This window comes from Mytilus californianus, unplaced genomic scaffold, assembly GCF_021869535.1.
Source record: "Mytilus californianus isolate M0D057914Y unplaced genomic scaffold, xbMytCali1.0.p SCAF_15, whole genome shotgun sequence".
NCBI classification, from domain to species: domain Eukaryota; kingdom Metazoa; phylum Mollusca; class Bivalvia; order Mytilida; family Mytilidae; genus Mytilus; species Mytilus californianus.
The window spans coordinates 27,673,787-27,690,336 of NW_026262637.1; the positions used below are offsets into that span (position 1 = coordinate 27,673,787).

Sequence of the window (16,550 nt, forward strand, 5' to 3'; positions counted from 1 at the left end):
TAGAATGGTAAAAATTTTCTGCAATCTTGCGGCAAACATATAGAATGGTCAAAGATTTCTACAATCTTGCGGCAAACATTCTTTATTATCTTAACTTTCTTACAATCTTCTAGTTCTGCAAACATTGATGTTTCTGCAAACTTGCCGCAAGCTTCCGAAAAAAAAGCTGCAATGTTTGCAGAAAGTTTGCAGCTGAGCGGCAAAAATCTGCAAACACTGTTTTCTGTTTTCCTGCAAACTTTTTGTTTGCCGCAAACTTGCAACAAGTCTGCTGCAAATTTGCGGCAAACATTTCAGTTCTATAACCCCCCCCCCCCCCCCCTATAAGGGCAGGTTACGGGTTTTAATTAAATTCAATGAATTCAGTTTTAATTTCTTTTGTTTTTGTTGTTCTTAGATGATTTTGTCTATTTCAATTCTTGTTTTGTCACCACACAGGCACTTGTCTCTGAAAAAAATACCTCGATATACTTTAATATAACACTAAATTATATAGCCGGTAATTATTTTTCAGAGACAAGTGCATGCCTGTGTTTTTCGCCTATGTCTTCAACTACATCAGAGCAGACACATATAATACATCTGATCAGAGACATATAATACAGTTGTATTATATATATATCTGGCTATATTAAAAAGGAAAAAAAAATGTTGAACATTTTAGTTATCTTTTTGTAAAAATAGGATCGCTGAGAACTGAGATTACCATGACATCGTCTTTGCTGAGAAATTTATCATTTTCTTTATATTTGATATGTTTTTAAAAAATATGATATGTTGTACTGCCTAACATTTTTGGTAATTATCCTGTTATACATTTCTTTATTTAGTATTGTTTTAAATGCGGGTCATACATTTTTTATAAGTATAGTATAGAGCTAAGGGATAAGAAAAAGTTCAAAACAGTAAACCAGAACAAATTTATCTATGTCTGGGTTCCTGTACAACTTTCCCTCGTGGTGAACGAAGTCCAGAACAGTAAACCAGTGCCCAGGTGAAGTTTTACCTGTGTTTACCTGTGCATTCTGTTGTATTTCCTGTTTCAAAATGGAAATCAGATTTGTTTACATTTTGATTTTACTGTCATTAATTCAAATTTCAGAAGGTAATAATTTCACTAAAACATTTAACAGCTAGTCTACCAAAGTTTGGAAATAAAAAACCTCAAATCCTGAAGTTGAAGTTGGCGAAAGACAGTCAACAGACATCAAATGTGGCACCAGCATACAAAAAAGGAGAAAAATTTTGCAGTCAGCTTCAGACCAATCTCTCTCAATTGTTTCAATTGTATATCAAAAGAACACGTTATAACGAAACACCTACATTTTTTGTACTTAACCACCTAGAAAATAAATCATAATTTAGTATAAGATCCCCATCAAAATTTAGTCACTTTAGATCCTGTGAAACACATTTACTGTGTTTTGAACAAGCAGTCTCTAAACTCTCAACCTGACATCATCATGGACTTAGCCAAAGCATTTGTCAAAGATTTCATATAAAATTACCTAAAAAAATTAATGAATAAGAATAATCTGGGAACAGTATATCTAACAATATATATGTTCCTGGAATAATTAAAAACAGATGTTGTTGGGGAGGGGGCTGCGGGCCATGCATTATTATTAGGTTGGGGCCAGTTAATCCAGGTCATTTCACACCGATTCCTGTATTTGCCTTACTCATTATACATCAGTTTTAAAAGATCAATATTATTGGGCAAGAATATGAATTGTTAAGGTTTTTTTGTTATTTAGACCGGAAATGCTATACAGAAATATATGTATTATAAGATAATTTTATTATTTTAACATGAGATAGATAATCTTTCATTGCTGCAATTTGCACATTAATTAAGTTTACTTTTAACAATTTTGAATTTGATATATTTATATTTGTTGATAATTGTTGGCGAGTTAAGTTTTCAATGATTTTTTAGGTTAAGGCAGAAATAAAGACAACATTAGTATACCTCTAATTTAACTACTCGACCAAGTACAAATAATTATACGTTTAATTAAGTACTTTAATTGGAAGGAGCAAATGTAGAAATGTGATGCATGAACTGAGGACCTCTGCATGGTATCCTATGAACAGAAATTTTTCCTCCAACCATAGAAGTTGATACCAAAAATAATAAATTAATCCTTATAGTATGGGGTAGTTCAAAAATAACATACATTTTGTAACATAACAAAATAAAGTGTTTTACATTATTTGTAGCAACTTATGTCACTGTTTATTAAGATATTGTGTAAACATGGTAAATGAGAGTGAATTGAATATTACAGATATTTTTGTGCATCGATCATCACTCGACAAGTGTATTAATCATAAAACTACAATAAACCTGTAGCTGTGACCTCTTAAAAACATAGGATATAAATAGTAATTAATTGGTTGATTTGTTAACTAATAAATGACTGTCTTTGACTTAGACAACTGTTCAGTGTACTTAAGATTTTAATCTTTTTCTTATTTTACAGTTTGTTTTTCATTTTGAACTAATTGTTTTATATCTGTTTTAGGTAGCATAGTTGTACAGTCTAATGATTACTGCTCAGTTTGTTCAGAAGATTACTGCCGGAATACTCAATACTATAAAACAAAGTACAGCTTTGCACAGGATGATTATGACACTGTCCAATCACAGTCAGGGAATAATTACTACAAAGATGGACAGAACTGTATTGTATACATAAAGGCTAAACCAAGTCATCAGATAGAGGTCTTATTAACAAGCTTAGATGTTGACTCTCATGGGGAGTTTGATTCCGCTGGATATCCTACGAAATGTTATGATTTTTTGAAACTTTTCAATGGTGAGTTAATCTACATGTACCTCTTTTAAAATGGTGTGTGGTGGTTCTTTGGTCAAACTACTCACAACACTTTGAAGTCCACTAGTCTACATGCATTTGTGGGTCCTTATGGGTTAGGGGGGATTTCCAGGATATGATACCCCTTTTTTTCCATAATATATCTTAATATACGGCTTAAATTATTTTCGTTTTACACTTCACTTTGCTGATTGTGTAAGCTACAGTATTGTATCATTCGACATTGTACATGTACATACTGTGATATCTTGTCCTTATAATGTCAGTGTAGGGCTTTTGTCAAAAACACCACTCACCCCTGTCCTTATTAATATTAGCAGACAACTATTCAGTGTACACTAAAATTTTCACACAAAATTATATAATGAATGAAAAGAGAGATAGCTAATTAGATATAAATGTTATTTAACAGGATTCAAGATTTTGAAGCAATGGTCACATATAAATGTATGTACAAATATGTACACATGACTAGCTGGTTCCATTAAAACTGGAATAAATTCAATAAACAAATACATGTACTTAAAAAGTATAGTTTCAAGGTAGTACTTGAAAAGTCTAAATCCGTGTGCAATATCCTCTAAGCAATAAGTCACAAACTACTGAAGTAAATTTTATGTTATTGAACTACTTTAGGTACTTTCAAACTGAAAGGATATATACAAAAAATAAAAACAAACTGTTCTTGCATCATTGAACTAACTTCACCAATGCTGACTTTTTCACAAAAAAGGCATTAATGAATGAAGATTAAAATAGACATTTACAACTTTCTAAATGATTGTTTTACATTGTTATTTACAGGACCAAGAGTAGATAATGCTAGACTATTACCAAAGGTACCAGCCTCTGGTATTTGTGGCTCTATGTATCTGGATGGTGACCTTGCCAATCTTCGTTCCTTTAGAACTACTCAGAATGAACTGACAATTCAGTTTGTAACAGACAACAGAAGGGACAATAAAGCTGGTTTCCTGTTGAGAATTACTCAGATTTATTATTCAAACCCTAATAATCTGTATCCAGAAGGAGTAAATCCAGGAGGTATCAATTTTAATTCAATTTTAGATTTGTAGTAATATGGGGAGTAGGAAGTGCAGAGTTGTATATAAGCTACAGTTAACATCATCGCTAGAATAATAAGTTAACTCTGTTAATATATAATTTGAGGTGTGGTATGACTGCCAAATATGAGATGACAACTATCCACCAGACCCAAATGACAGTCTTGCTACTAAAATGGAATATTTCTTTTCTTTTGAAACATGAAAATTTTCAGTAAAACCATTCTACTTGCATTATTTTAGTTGTACAAAACATATTATTACTCATGAAACAGTTAAATTCATATGTGATTTTTTGGTTTTCTGATTGAAAGGGTAATTTTTAAAAATACAGAAACTCCATATCTAAAAATTTTGATTTCGGATTACAATTTGTGCTGTTGCTATAAAACATCACAAGTAATAAACATCTGTTTGCTGATTTTATATGAAACATACAAATGTATATTTCTTTTTTATTCATTGTTATATTTTCTAGGCTGGAATGATGGAACATTTAATGAATTCCAGAACAAGTGGGATGAACAAGATGTGATCCCTGGTGGTATTATCCCAGGGGGTGGGAATGAGTATGACAAGGAAACAGGGGGCGTGTCTTGTTACACCTGTAATACCTGTAACAAAGAACCATTTGATGCTGAGGCTTCTGGTATTGGTACCAAAAGTGGATGTTATATGTGTGTCAAAGCCTGGGACGATGGTAAGTACTTCTAATTTACCAGGTTATAGATCTGGAGAATGGAAAGTTTAATTTGTATTTGTTTTCTTTTATGAAATCAATCAGATATAGAAACTATAAGAGCACATCATAACATAAATTAATAAAACATACATAATAGTATTGTAAATTAAAAGGCATGTATAAAAATTTCAGGTATATAAATATTACTTGTTAGATTAATAGAACAAGTAAGAAAACAGCAGTTTAAAGTCATAATTTGGCTGAATTAACATAGTGAGTAACCATTACGAAAATTTAAATAGATTTTCTTTGTAAATTCAAATTTCTTATTTATTTTTTTTAGTGACATATGCTAGGTATGTCAAATGCATGTTATTTCTGTCAAAATTCCGAAACAAAATTATCAGTTTTTAGTTAACCAGTACTCAATAATACTCCTTCAACTTCAAAAAATATAATTATGTATATGATGTAAATACAAGTTAGCTGTGCATAATGAAGACTTTAAAAACTGGTTTTCAGTTTTGAATTATGGGACTATTGTGGTTATAAATTCAAATATTTCTTCCTATTGAAAATTGGTATTTGTTGCTTCTCTGCGAAAAACACAGCATTAAGTATTAGGAGGAAAGTCTGGTAGCCCACAGTCAGAATAATATGTCCTGTAAGGCTGAAATGTCTGCCTGCTAATATTTCATTGTGAACTAACATGTTACAAGCACAGTGTTTCAGCCTTGTACAATGCAATATTTGTATTCATATTACATTAACTGGTTCTCGTCCTGAATATGCATGCAATATTTACCTTAGGACATTAAAAAGCCATTCATCCATATAGAATAATGGTATGATTGCCAATGAGACTACTCCACCAGAGACCAAATTATGTTAGCAACTATAGATTGCTGTACTGCTTTCAACAATGAGTAAAACTCATAGTTCATTATAGCAAGGTATGGTAGGCCCTGACTTAACAAAATGTAAAACAATTCAAATGTGAAAACCAACAGCCTGATTTATGAACAAAACAAACGAAAAACAAATATGATATACAGTAACAAACAACAACCACTGAATTACAGGCTCCTGACTTGGGACAGGCACATTAAGACTGGTGCAGGGTTAAACATGTTTGGAAGCACCAACTCTCCCCCTATGCTTAGCAGATAATTTGCTGTGCTACAATTTTCAAAAGAACTTATTAATAATTAGGTTAAAATCCATTGGATGTTGGATGCAGTGTACTGATTGATATTTTAGTGTTGGATGCATGATTTTTTTTTATTAGTTGTTAATTGCCTTGAACTAGCTGTCAGTAACTGTGAGTGCTCTCAGATCTGTACTTAGTGTCTTTTTGTTGTGGGGATGTACAAGTCGCCTGCCACGTCCACTCTGTGTTTTTGTTAGATGTATTTCTGCTTTGTTTCGATCTGATGAGTTGAGCCCTTTTAAACTGATTTTTATAGTTTGTTCTTATGTTGTACTGTTACACCACTGTCCCTGGTTAGGGGGAGGGTTGGCGCACCTTCAAACTAGTTTAACCCTGCCACATTCTGTATGTGCCAGTCCCAAGTCAGGAGCCTGTAATTCAGTGGTTGTCGTTTGTTGCTGTAGATCATATTTGTTTTTTTCGTTCATTGTTTTGTACATAAATCAGGCTGTCAGTTTTCTCGTTTGAATTGTTTTTCATTTGTCATTTTGGGGCCTTTTATACATTTTTGTAGCTGACTATGTGGTATGGGTTTTACTCATTGTTGAAGGCCGTACGGTGACCTATAGTTGTTAATTTCTGTGTCATTTGGTCTCTTGTGGAGAGTTGTCTCATTGGCAATCATACCACATCTTATTTTTATAAGGCAATCAATTAGCACAGTGAGTGGTCATGCAGACTCTTTCTTATGAACTACATTTGTATTGGACTTGTAAAGTTTATCATAAATAGAGTATAATGCATAGCATACATCTTTTGAACAGAAATATCATTCAACACCTAAAATAATGAAATCATTTATCTTTTTTACAGCATTTAGTTCTGCTTCAAGAAAATGTTTTACACAGTCAGACTACATATATACATTAGAAGTTTATGAAGCAGGTAAGAATACTGTGAAAGGGGAATTGTTTTTTGATTAAAAGAACAAAAAATAGTACTCTATGACTATAAAAAATCACAAATATCATTGTGCATATGGAATAAATTTTAAGTTTATTTTTTCCCTACAAACATGTTTCATCAAAATACTACCCGGCAAATTAAGTAAGTTCTCATGTATAGAACCCTAAAAAAGTATCACCCAAGAGCAACACCATAATGCCCTAAATTAGTATGGGACTCTACAAAATAACAAATGTTTTAATTTGTTGTGACAAATCATTTTCACCTGACATTAGACATCTGGATGACAAAGCCATACTTTTTTGTCTCCCCTGAAACTGGTGGATGTGCTCTTAACTGGTTACCTTGTTGTTGATAATTTAGTATGGTACTTAAAACCAGTAAAACAAATATATTAGATATCCTTGGCACTCACTATTTTTGAGATTTTTGTTTTGCCTGCGATGAAAGTTGCAGTATGCGAGAAAGGGATTACTATTCGGCGGTGTAAACTATTTGTATAAAGCTTTAAATATCAGAAGGAAGAAGACCTTGATACTTCATACCTTGTATGAAGATACCTTATGTTACGAAGTTTTTGTCTGTCATATGTCCATTGTCCTTCACCTCATTTTCATGGTTCAGTGACTGCTTGAAAACAAATTTAAGTTTTTTTTGTCATGAGAATTTCTCACTTATTATGAGTAATAGGATACATATATTTAGTAAATGGGTTCCTTGCAATGTCTACATGTTCGTCAGACAGGGTTCACTTGATCTCAATCTCATTTCATGAATCAGTGGTCAAGATTAAAATTATGTGATAAGGTCCATTTCTCAGATACTATAAGCAGTAGGTCAACTATATGTGGTGTATGTGGTGTATGGAATGATAGTAAGGGGTACATGTCAGTCTGGCAGGTTTCATCTGACCTTGACCTGATTTTCATGGTTCATTGTTCAATGAAAGATTTTCTGTTTTTTTAAGTACTATAAGCAATAGGTAAACTATATTTGGATTTTTGGTGTATGGAATAATTGTAAGGTGTACATGTCTGTCTTGCAGGTATCATCTGACCTTGACATCATTTTCATGGTTTATTGGTCAATGTTAAGTTTTTGTGTTTTGGTCAGTTTTCAATTACCATAAGGAAAAGGTCAACTATATTTGATGTATGGAATAATTATAAGGTGTACATGTCTGACAGGATATATCTGACCTTGACCTCATTGTGAAAAAAAATGTTTATGTGATACTTGCAGTAAAACGTTTATCTTTAAGACTTTCATTATAAAATCAATGGTCAGTAAAGCAGACATTTCAGCGTGCACTCTTGTTTAGATTCATTCATGAAGATAATCATGTGGTAAATAAAGCCATTTATTTGTTTAAGAACATTTTTAGTTGAAATTTTGGATAACTTAAATCAAAGTCTGTAGTATCAATGTTGTGGACTGGACAAATAATATCCAGCTGAGGATCAAATGGACTTCTAAAATGCAGAATACTTGATCATAAATTAGCATTTAAGCTCTTCCGCCTTTGAATGGTTGTAACCCTCCCTTTCCTGCTTTAAAAAACACTAAATTTTCTGGATTAGACACGATTAATTAACTACATTTGTAGTTTATGAGTACACCAGATAAGACTTAACACCAAATTTGTACTTCCCATGAGCAACACTACAGGTGCCACATGTGGAGTAGGATATGCTTAGCCTTTTGAAGCACCTGATATCACCCCCGTTTTGCTGGTGTTAGTGTTGCTCAGTCTTGTTTCTGATGTATTTTTTTTTAGACTGTTTGTCTTTTCATCATTTTATTTTTTGCCATGATTTTGTCAGTGTCTCTTCTACTTATGAATTTGGATTCCCTCTTTGGTACCATCCGCCACTTTTCTTAGGCCATGGTTTTTTAATTGTTGGTTTACAGATTTTTTATATGAAAAAATCGGTAGATTGTCGAAAAAAAAGAAAAAATATCTTACAAGACATAAATATGTTCAAAATAAATAAATATTTCAGCTCACTTATAATATTTTTGGTATGCTATTTAGTCATCATATCTTAAATTTTATTTTTAAATATTATTGCTCAGCTGTTTTAAACATAAAATTCTTGCCACGTAATAATTTTGTAAAAGGACAAACAGGAAAATAAATGGTCATTTCACAAACAGGAGAAAACAACTACATGTTGCTTTTTATCAACTTTCAGTAGATATGGTGAATAATGAGCTTAAAGATCAAAAACACATAAAATAAAAATTGCAAACACGCCGCACGAAAATAACACTTTACCATCCATGTCAAAAACAAAGTAGACTCATCCATCCCAAAGACGAGGATATCAGTTTCATGCTTTGGCAGGCAATCCCGTTTTTGATATCCAAATGGACAAACATTTTTTTTCAAACTATGAAACAAGAAAATTCCAAATTGTTTGTGGATATCTCATACTTTTAACTTTACGTCTTTAACGAGATGAAAAATCTAACGGAATTATGACAAAAAAGGAAAATGAACTTTTTGTAATGACAATGTTCCAGCTAGGTCGTTTTCACAGGGCGGTCCGCCCGCCCTTTCCCGAGTGCTGCCTTGTGCCCTTTTTACAGTTTGCAGGGCGCCCTGCCTTTTTTGAAGATCGATTGGTATATTATTTTGTTCGTATTGATATAATCAGCCAATTACGAAAATATACCTGGCGACAAGTATATGACTTTGTTTACGACCCCAAGCTAATCAACGGTTACAACAGGTGTCATAATCTGTTGTTATAGGTAATCTGTTTATCGGATGGGTCATTTAATGATCATCAACATTAATTCATTCAAATAGAATCGGTCAGTCAGCATTTGTCTTTGAACTTGAAGAAATGTTCATACAACGTGGGCACAATTAGCAATGTTTACCGTAGTTTTATGGAGAAAACATAATTGACAGAAAGTCGAAAACCATAATCAACTCGTTAAAACATTGCTCTTATTGTTTTCCGTGAAATAAATAGCAAATTAAGACGTATTTTTCATTGACTGCCTTCATTTTTTATACGAAAATAACAAAATCGGCCGCCATATTGTTGATCGTATTTACATCTTCTACGTACTGTTTATTATCCTCCAAAGAAGGAGCACACCCAAATAAAGAAAGATAACTCAATCTTATTTTTTCCTAGCATTTAGTTACCTACTAAGATATTATAAAATATGTCTTCATACTTCTGGCTTTAGAATTTATATGTTTAGGTGTTTTGAGTTATGGGAAAAGTTAAAGAGGGTCTTAGTAGCAGGGTTGGTAGGGTGCCTTGGTCATCTTTTTCTGTATTTTTTATATTCAATCCAAATTTTCACTGTTCACTATATCCTAACATTGTGCATTTACAGCTGTTTTGTGCTGTATTGCCATTAAGCACAGAAAAGGTAGAAAGGTGAAACTTGTAAAGTGTGTCAGACCATAGAAACAGAATGAAGCAGGACATTTTTCAAAAAATACTGCATATAAAGCTTAACTGTGCCAAGCAATGATTTAAAACTTGTGTGACAAGCTGCTTGATAAGTTTTCAGCCTAAAAAGTAGAAAGATAGTTTTTCTCTGGGCTAATGATGTTATTCTTGTATATATATAACCAGTGATTCAATGAACAAACAATGTTTGAATATAATCTTTATTAAAACATGCCCTTTTCATATTATCATATCACGCGTTAAATGCCCTTTTTCAGGATTGGCACCCTGCCCTTTTGAAATCCTAGCTGGAACACTGTTAATGGGTTTGTAACGTAGGTTTCGTTCTGCAAATTTTATTGCGCAAACAACATTTCAAGGTCAGTTATGATTGTCTATTTTTAAAAACACAAACTAAGGATTAATTTTCGATTTTTATATTTTAGAACTCAATCTGTAATCATTTCTGTTTTTACCATGCTAAAATAATGCATTTAATTTCATAAAATTGCTACTAAGCAGATATTTTTTTTTTTTTCAGGGATAATGTATTATCGGTGGGAATAAAAAAGCATGAAATGTTTGTTTTTTTTTTTTTTGGAAAATCAGAAAATAGGGTCAGGTAAAGCAACAAATTATAATACCTTTGCCTTATTTAAGTTCTAAATGTCATGTATATGTAAATTTATTTTTATTAATAGTTCTGTATTCTTTATTTTTCAGATCGTTACATTGGATGTAAACAGTTTGTTAACAGTTTTCAGAGAACTGTGAATTACTGTTTCTGTAACACAAATAACTGTAACAGTGCAGCCAAGACATTGTTTAGTCCTTTTGTTATGGTGTTTTCATTAGTTGTATCATCTTTTTTTATTATATATGACAGTGTTAATAGCTTTTGGGAATCGTTGAAAAGGAAATTAACAAACAATTTCAAAAAGAAGGTGAAACTGTAAATGTAGATACATAATTGATTATTTTGCTCATACAATTTCTTTCAGAATTGTAGTCAGTTAAAAAAGATAAAATGAATTTGAAAGTTAAAACAAGATTTTTAAAAAATATATTTAGTCAATAGATTAGACCGTTGGTTTTCCTGTTTGAATGGTTTTACACTAGTCATTTTTAGGGCCCTTTATAGCTTGCTGTTCGGTGTGAGCCAAGGCTCTGTGTTGAAGGCCGTACTTTGACCTATAATGGTTCACTTTTACAAACTGTGACTTGGATGGAGAGTTGTCTCATTGGCACTCATACCACATCTTCTTATATCTAAATATTTAAAGTGACAAGTTTTGAGTAATTTATTAATTACATATGTAATTCCAATTATTATAAAATGTTACATTTGTATTTACTTTGCCTTTTACAATAATAATTCTTCAGGTATTGTATTTTTGTGCCATATTAATTGCAGTTGAATGAAACAGGATCATAATGTTATGCTGTTTTTTTAATTTCAATTTAATGCTGGTCATGCCTCTGTGTTTTTTTTTGTATATAGCTATCTTAAAGCATGTCTTTTATATATTTACATACAATATTTTTACATATCAAAGAGATGTTTAATAATGTGTGCACTTTCTCTTAAAATATTTGTTTAAATTCATAGATCATGTATGTTTATATCAGAATCTGTACCTACATACTAAACACATTGCAAATTACCCCTTAAAATCACTAAAAATTAAATATCTCCCCATAACAGTCTCCAAAAAGAAGATCGCTTTACTCTTAGCAGATGTAATGACTATGGAATATTTTGCAATTAACCTCATGCAATGATCATTTCTTACTTGTTTAAATATGTATATGAATTTTAACACATAACATTTATCCTTGCAGACATTTTGCTTTCTGTATACAAGGAAAAGAACAGGGTTCTCACTAAAAAAATCATGGTGGGACTCATTCTTTTTGGTGACTGCTAGTCCACAGCTCTGAAAAAAACATCAATGTAACACATAACCAAAGCCTTAACTTGTCAATTAAGTCTGGATAGAACATAATGTGAGAAAATTTAGATTACGATCAATAATTTCAAAAATTTTGAAATGTAATGATAAATGGTTTTTAGACTCAGTTCATATAACCATAATGCAGCTTGGGATTTGTGTTTAGAAATTGATGAGTCCAGGACCCTAAAATAATATTTCAGTTTGTATTGACAATCAGATGTACAATCTGTATTTACAATATCACACATTCCATTCTTATAATATCATTCCTAAATTATATGTAAAATCTCATTAATTTACTGAATTAAAGATTATATATTTATATACTTTTACCTATCTGAGAACATTTTTAAATTGCAAACCAAAACAAGTCTAATTAAGATTTAAGAATGTTTTAATTGTATTAAAAAAAATGTTGATTGTAATTTTATTTGAATCAATTTTTTGTTGTTGAGATTTGTACATCTTTCATCTCAGCAAACAAAAGTGATGTGAACTTTTGTACTATCTTCAACATGACTTGCTAACAATTCATGGATATATTGGTGCAATTTTTTGTAGATAGAAGGTCCACATCATATTTCACTTTAAATCTGTACATAGTTTGTCATGTATATTCTATCATGTATTTGTATAATATATATTTGTTTATATTCTTATGAAGTGGAACTGCAACATCAGCAATGTAGAAAAATATTAAAAGTCTTTACCTGCTGATTTGGAAAATTTTGACACTGGTAAGGGGTTTGGAGGTTAAGTCAGGGGAGGTAATTTGAAATGGGAGCTTTCAAAAGCTGATGATATATGAACATTGTCAATAGTATTCAGTTAATTGTAAACAGATACCTTCATCTATGCAAAAAAAGTTTATTGAAGTGAGATTTGTTGATTTGTTAGTTTCTGAGGTTAAGAATTAGCATAAACTGAATATGCTTTCTTTCAGTTTTAATATAAAGTTTTCAAGTATTATTTTACAAGACTAACAGGTCAGTTTGATCAGGAGAAAATCTCTATCCAATATAATAAATAAAATCAAATGGAATTGACCATTGGTAAATATGCATATGGTTTTGGTTGTAAATACTGGTATGCTTGAAGTGTTGCATACCTCCCTTTTAAGAGGGTATGAATGCCCTTTACCGTCAGGCGTCAAACGGTCATATTCGGCTACCGTTAGCGTCAAATTGGTTAACATTTAATAAACCGTGATTCGTCAACATATCCATATCGTGATTTGTCAGAGGTCTCAAATAATTATCGTTACCATTATTTTTGGGAAAAAAATAACGTGATTCGTCAAAATCTGTCGATTTTTTTATCGTCTTGAAGAAAGTCTTCATTTTATCGTCATGCACCAAAAATTACCATTAACGTCATTTGGCAAGATTTGTTCCCGTTATTCGTCATGAAGGTACCCTCATTACCACCCTCTTTTAATCAATTCTGAATGTTAAAAAATATGGTATAAAAATATAAACAATTTATTATATATTTGAATCAAATGAAATCTTAAAATGTTAGGTCGAAGGAGGATATATTTTAATTTTTAGATAATTTTGTTTTAATTATGTGTAGATGACTGTCTGATATTTCCTATAAAGCCTGTTTTAATTTCATGTCTTTGAAAATATGAATTATAATGTATATAGTGATTTACAGTCTATAAAACATGTTTAGTTGTATAAAAAAACCAAAACACTGTTTGTTTTATATATATAAATATATTCTACAATATTTGGAAAGTATTTTATGTTTTTATGTTTGTATTTGTATAATAATGTTATGGTTTGGTTGGTTAATATTATTTGACTTCTATGGAATTTATCTATAAAGAAGTACTTACATCTACTAATAGATAAAAGAATGTTATTAAAGTATAATTCAAATTAGGCAAAAATATTCCTGAACATAGATAATTTTGGCTAGAAACTGCAAATATTTGGTCTGACCTCATTTTATTTAAGTCACAGCTGAACTTTGGCATCGCTCCAAAGCTTATATTTACATTTACTTCATTCCTCTGTTTGATGGAAAATGTGTTGAATAATAGTATCTTACAATTTCATTTATTTTGGTGAATTTACAAGACCAAAAATGCAGCAAAATGTACTTTTTCCTTATGACAAGTTTAATCTAATCTATGTACTGTCATTGTAATAAACTTTATAAATAAAACCAAAAATGAAGGTAAATGTATTAAATTCAATCAAGGTTGTACTGTTACACTAAAGATAAATATGTGCATTGTATTAATAGATACACATCAATTTTTTTTTATTCTTTTTTAATGTTATCTGTGTTAGTAATTTATAATAATAAAACATTTTGATATGACCAATTTGTTCTTTGTTTAAATGGTATTGGAATTAAATGAATGGTGGAAAAGTAAATTTCTAGCCAATCTCAATGACTTGTGATGTCATTCTTATAAGAAAAAGGAATGTAAGTTCTCACCTGCATAATGGAATATTTCTGAATATTATATTAAAAGTTTATGATACAAAAGTCAAATTACAAGTGTCTGAGATTACTATACCACAAGTATGTATCTATACCTCAAGTATCAAATATAAATTAAAGTTGACATACTTAATATCTTCAAATACATGTATTTGAAACTTTTTAAAAGTAATGACCTCTGGATGTCTTTTAGTAATTTGTGTTGTTAGTTTGCTGTATTATCCCACATCTTTTTTGATAAAAAATCCATCCATCTTAATGTCCTTCCCTCCATCTGTGTGTCTGAAACATGTATCTGCATGGTAACTTGAGTTCCCCATCCTTCATTGGAACAGACTTACATAAATGGAAGACATAGGTAAGGGGAGAAGCTGATGGATTTGAGAGTCAATAGTTCAAGGTTGAACGATATAGGGAAGGGAATGAAGCCTATTGATTTTGGAGTCATAAGGTCAAAGGTCAAGGTCATTGTTACCAAAAATAAAATATTTTGTAAAAAAAATGTGTTTCCAGAATGTAACTTGATTTTACTTAGTTGGTTTAAAATTATACTTGTACAGATGGTAGATATAGAAAAGGGGAATAATCCTATCAAATAACGTCATACTGGGTTTTTGTCGAGCCTGCAACTTTTGTCGCAGAAAGCTCGACATAGGGATAGTGATCTGGCGGCGGCGGCGTTAGCTAACTTCTTAAAAGCTTTGTATTTTAGAAGCTAGAAGACCTGGTTGCGTCATACTTTGTATATAGATCCCTTATGTTACGAAGTTTCCGTCTGTCATATGTCCATTGTCCTTGACCTCATTTTCATGGTTCAGTGACTACTTGAAAAAAAGTCAACATTTTTTGTAATGTTAATTTCTTTCTTATTATGAGTAATAGGATAACTATATTTAGTATATGCGTACCTTGCAGGGTCCTCATGCCCCTCAGACAATTTTCATTTGACCTCGACCTCATTTCATGGATCAGTGAACAAGGTTAAATTTTCGTGGTCAAGTCCATATATCAGATACTATAAGCAGTAGGTCTACTATATTTGGTATATGGAATGATTGTAAGGTGTACATGTCCAACTGGTAAGTGTCATCTGACCTTGACCTCATTTTCATGGTTCAGTGGTCAAAGTTAAGTTTTTGAGTTTTGGTCTTTTTTTCTAATACTATATGCAATAGGTCAACTATATTTGGTGTATTGAAATATTTTATGATGTACATGTCAGTCTCGCAGGTTTTATTTGACCTTGACCTCATTTTCACGGTTCATTTCTCAGTGTTAAGTTTTTGTGTTTTGGTCTGTTTTTCTTCAACTATAAGCAATAGATCAACTATATTTGTTGTATGGAAGGATTGTAAGGTGTATATGTCTGTCTGGCAGGGTTCATCTGACCTTGACCTCATTTTCATGGTTCATTGGTCAATGTTAAGTTTTCATGGTTAAGTTTGTTTCTTAGATACTATAAGCAATAGGTCAACTATATTTAATGCATAAATTGATTGTAAGGTGTACTTGTCTGTCTGGCATGGTTCATCTGACCTTGACCTCATTTTCATGGTTCATTGGTCAATGTTAAGTTTTCTTGGTTAAGACTGTTTCTTAGAAACTATAAGTAATAGGTCAACTATGTTTGGTTTATTGAATGATTGTAAGGTGTACATGTATTTCTCGTTTGGTTTATCGGACCTTGACCTCATTTTCTTGGATCATGTTAAGCTTATGTGTTACTTGTAGTACAGCTTTATATTTAGGACTATCAACATAAAATCAATGGTTAGAAAAGAAGGCGAGACATTTCAGCGTGTGCAAGTTTGTTGTTCCGTTTATATGGGTCATAGTAAAAGCAATTAAGGGCCATAACTCCTGAAAGGCAATAGTGAAAGTTGTCAATTTCAAACTTCATTTTTTTTTCAGTGACATATTAAAATATAACAAAGAGTGCACACGCTGAAATGTCTCGTCTGTTTCACTGAGCATTGATTCTATGTTGAAAGTCTTAGAGATAAAGGTTTTACTA

The 16,550-nt window shown here is 31.5% G+C and overlaps 1 protein-coding gene across 1 annotated transcript; it reads left to right on the forward strand.

Annotated features, from left to right (window-relative positions):
• Positions 1 to 990: 990 nt before the first annotated feature.
• On the forward strand, positions 991 to 14,410 carry LOC127725796 (uncharacterized). Its single transcript, XM_052233081.1, has 6 exons — positions 991 to 1,105; positions 2,529 to 2,822; positions 3,645 to 3,884; positions 4,383 to 4,604; positions 6,610 to 6,681; positions 10,845 to 14,410. Exons 1-6 carry the CDS (start codon positions 1,048 to 1,050, stop codon positions 11,075 to 11,077), a joined length of 1,119 nt encoding a protein of 372 aa, XP_052089041.1. The 5' UTR covers positions 991 to 1,047; the 3' UTR covers positions 11,078 to 14,410.
• The last annotated feature ends 2,140 nt before the right edge of the window (positions 14,411 to 16,550 follow it).

Excerpts from the sequence above, each read along its gene's own strand:
- LOC127725796 (XM_052233081.1), top strand. The coding sequence starts at position 1,048 with ATGGAAATCAGATTTGTTTACATTTTGATTTTACTGTCATTAATTCAA. Across the intron at positions 3,885-4,382 it reads AGAAGGAGTAAATCCAGGAG|GCTGGAATGATGGAACATTT; the intron begins GTATCAATTTTA and ends TATATTTTCTAG. Across the intron at positions 4,605-6,609 it reads TGTCAAAGCCTGGGACGATG|CATTTAGTTCTGCTTCAAGA; the intron begins GTAAGTACTTCT and ends TCTTTTTTACAG.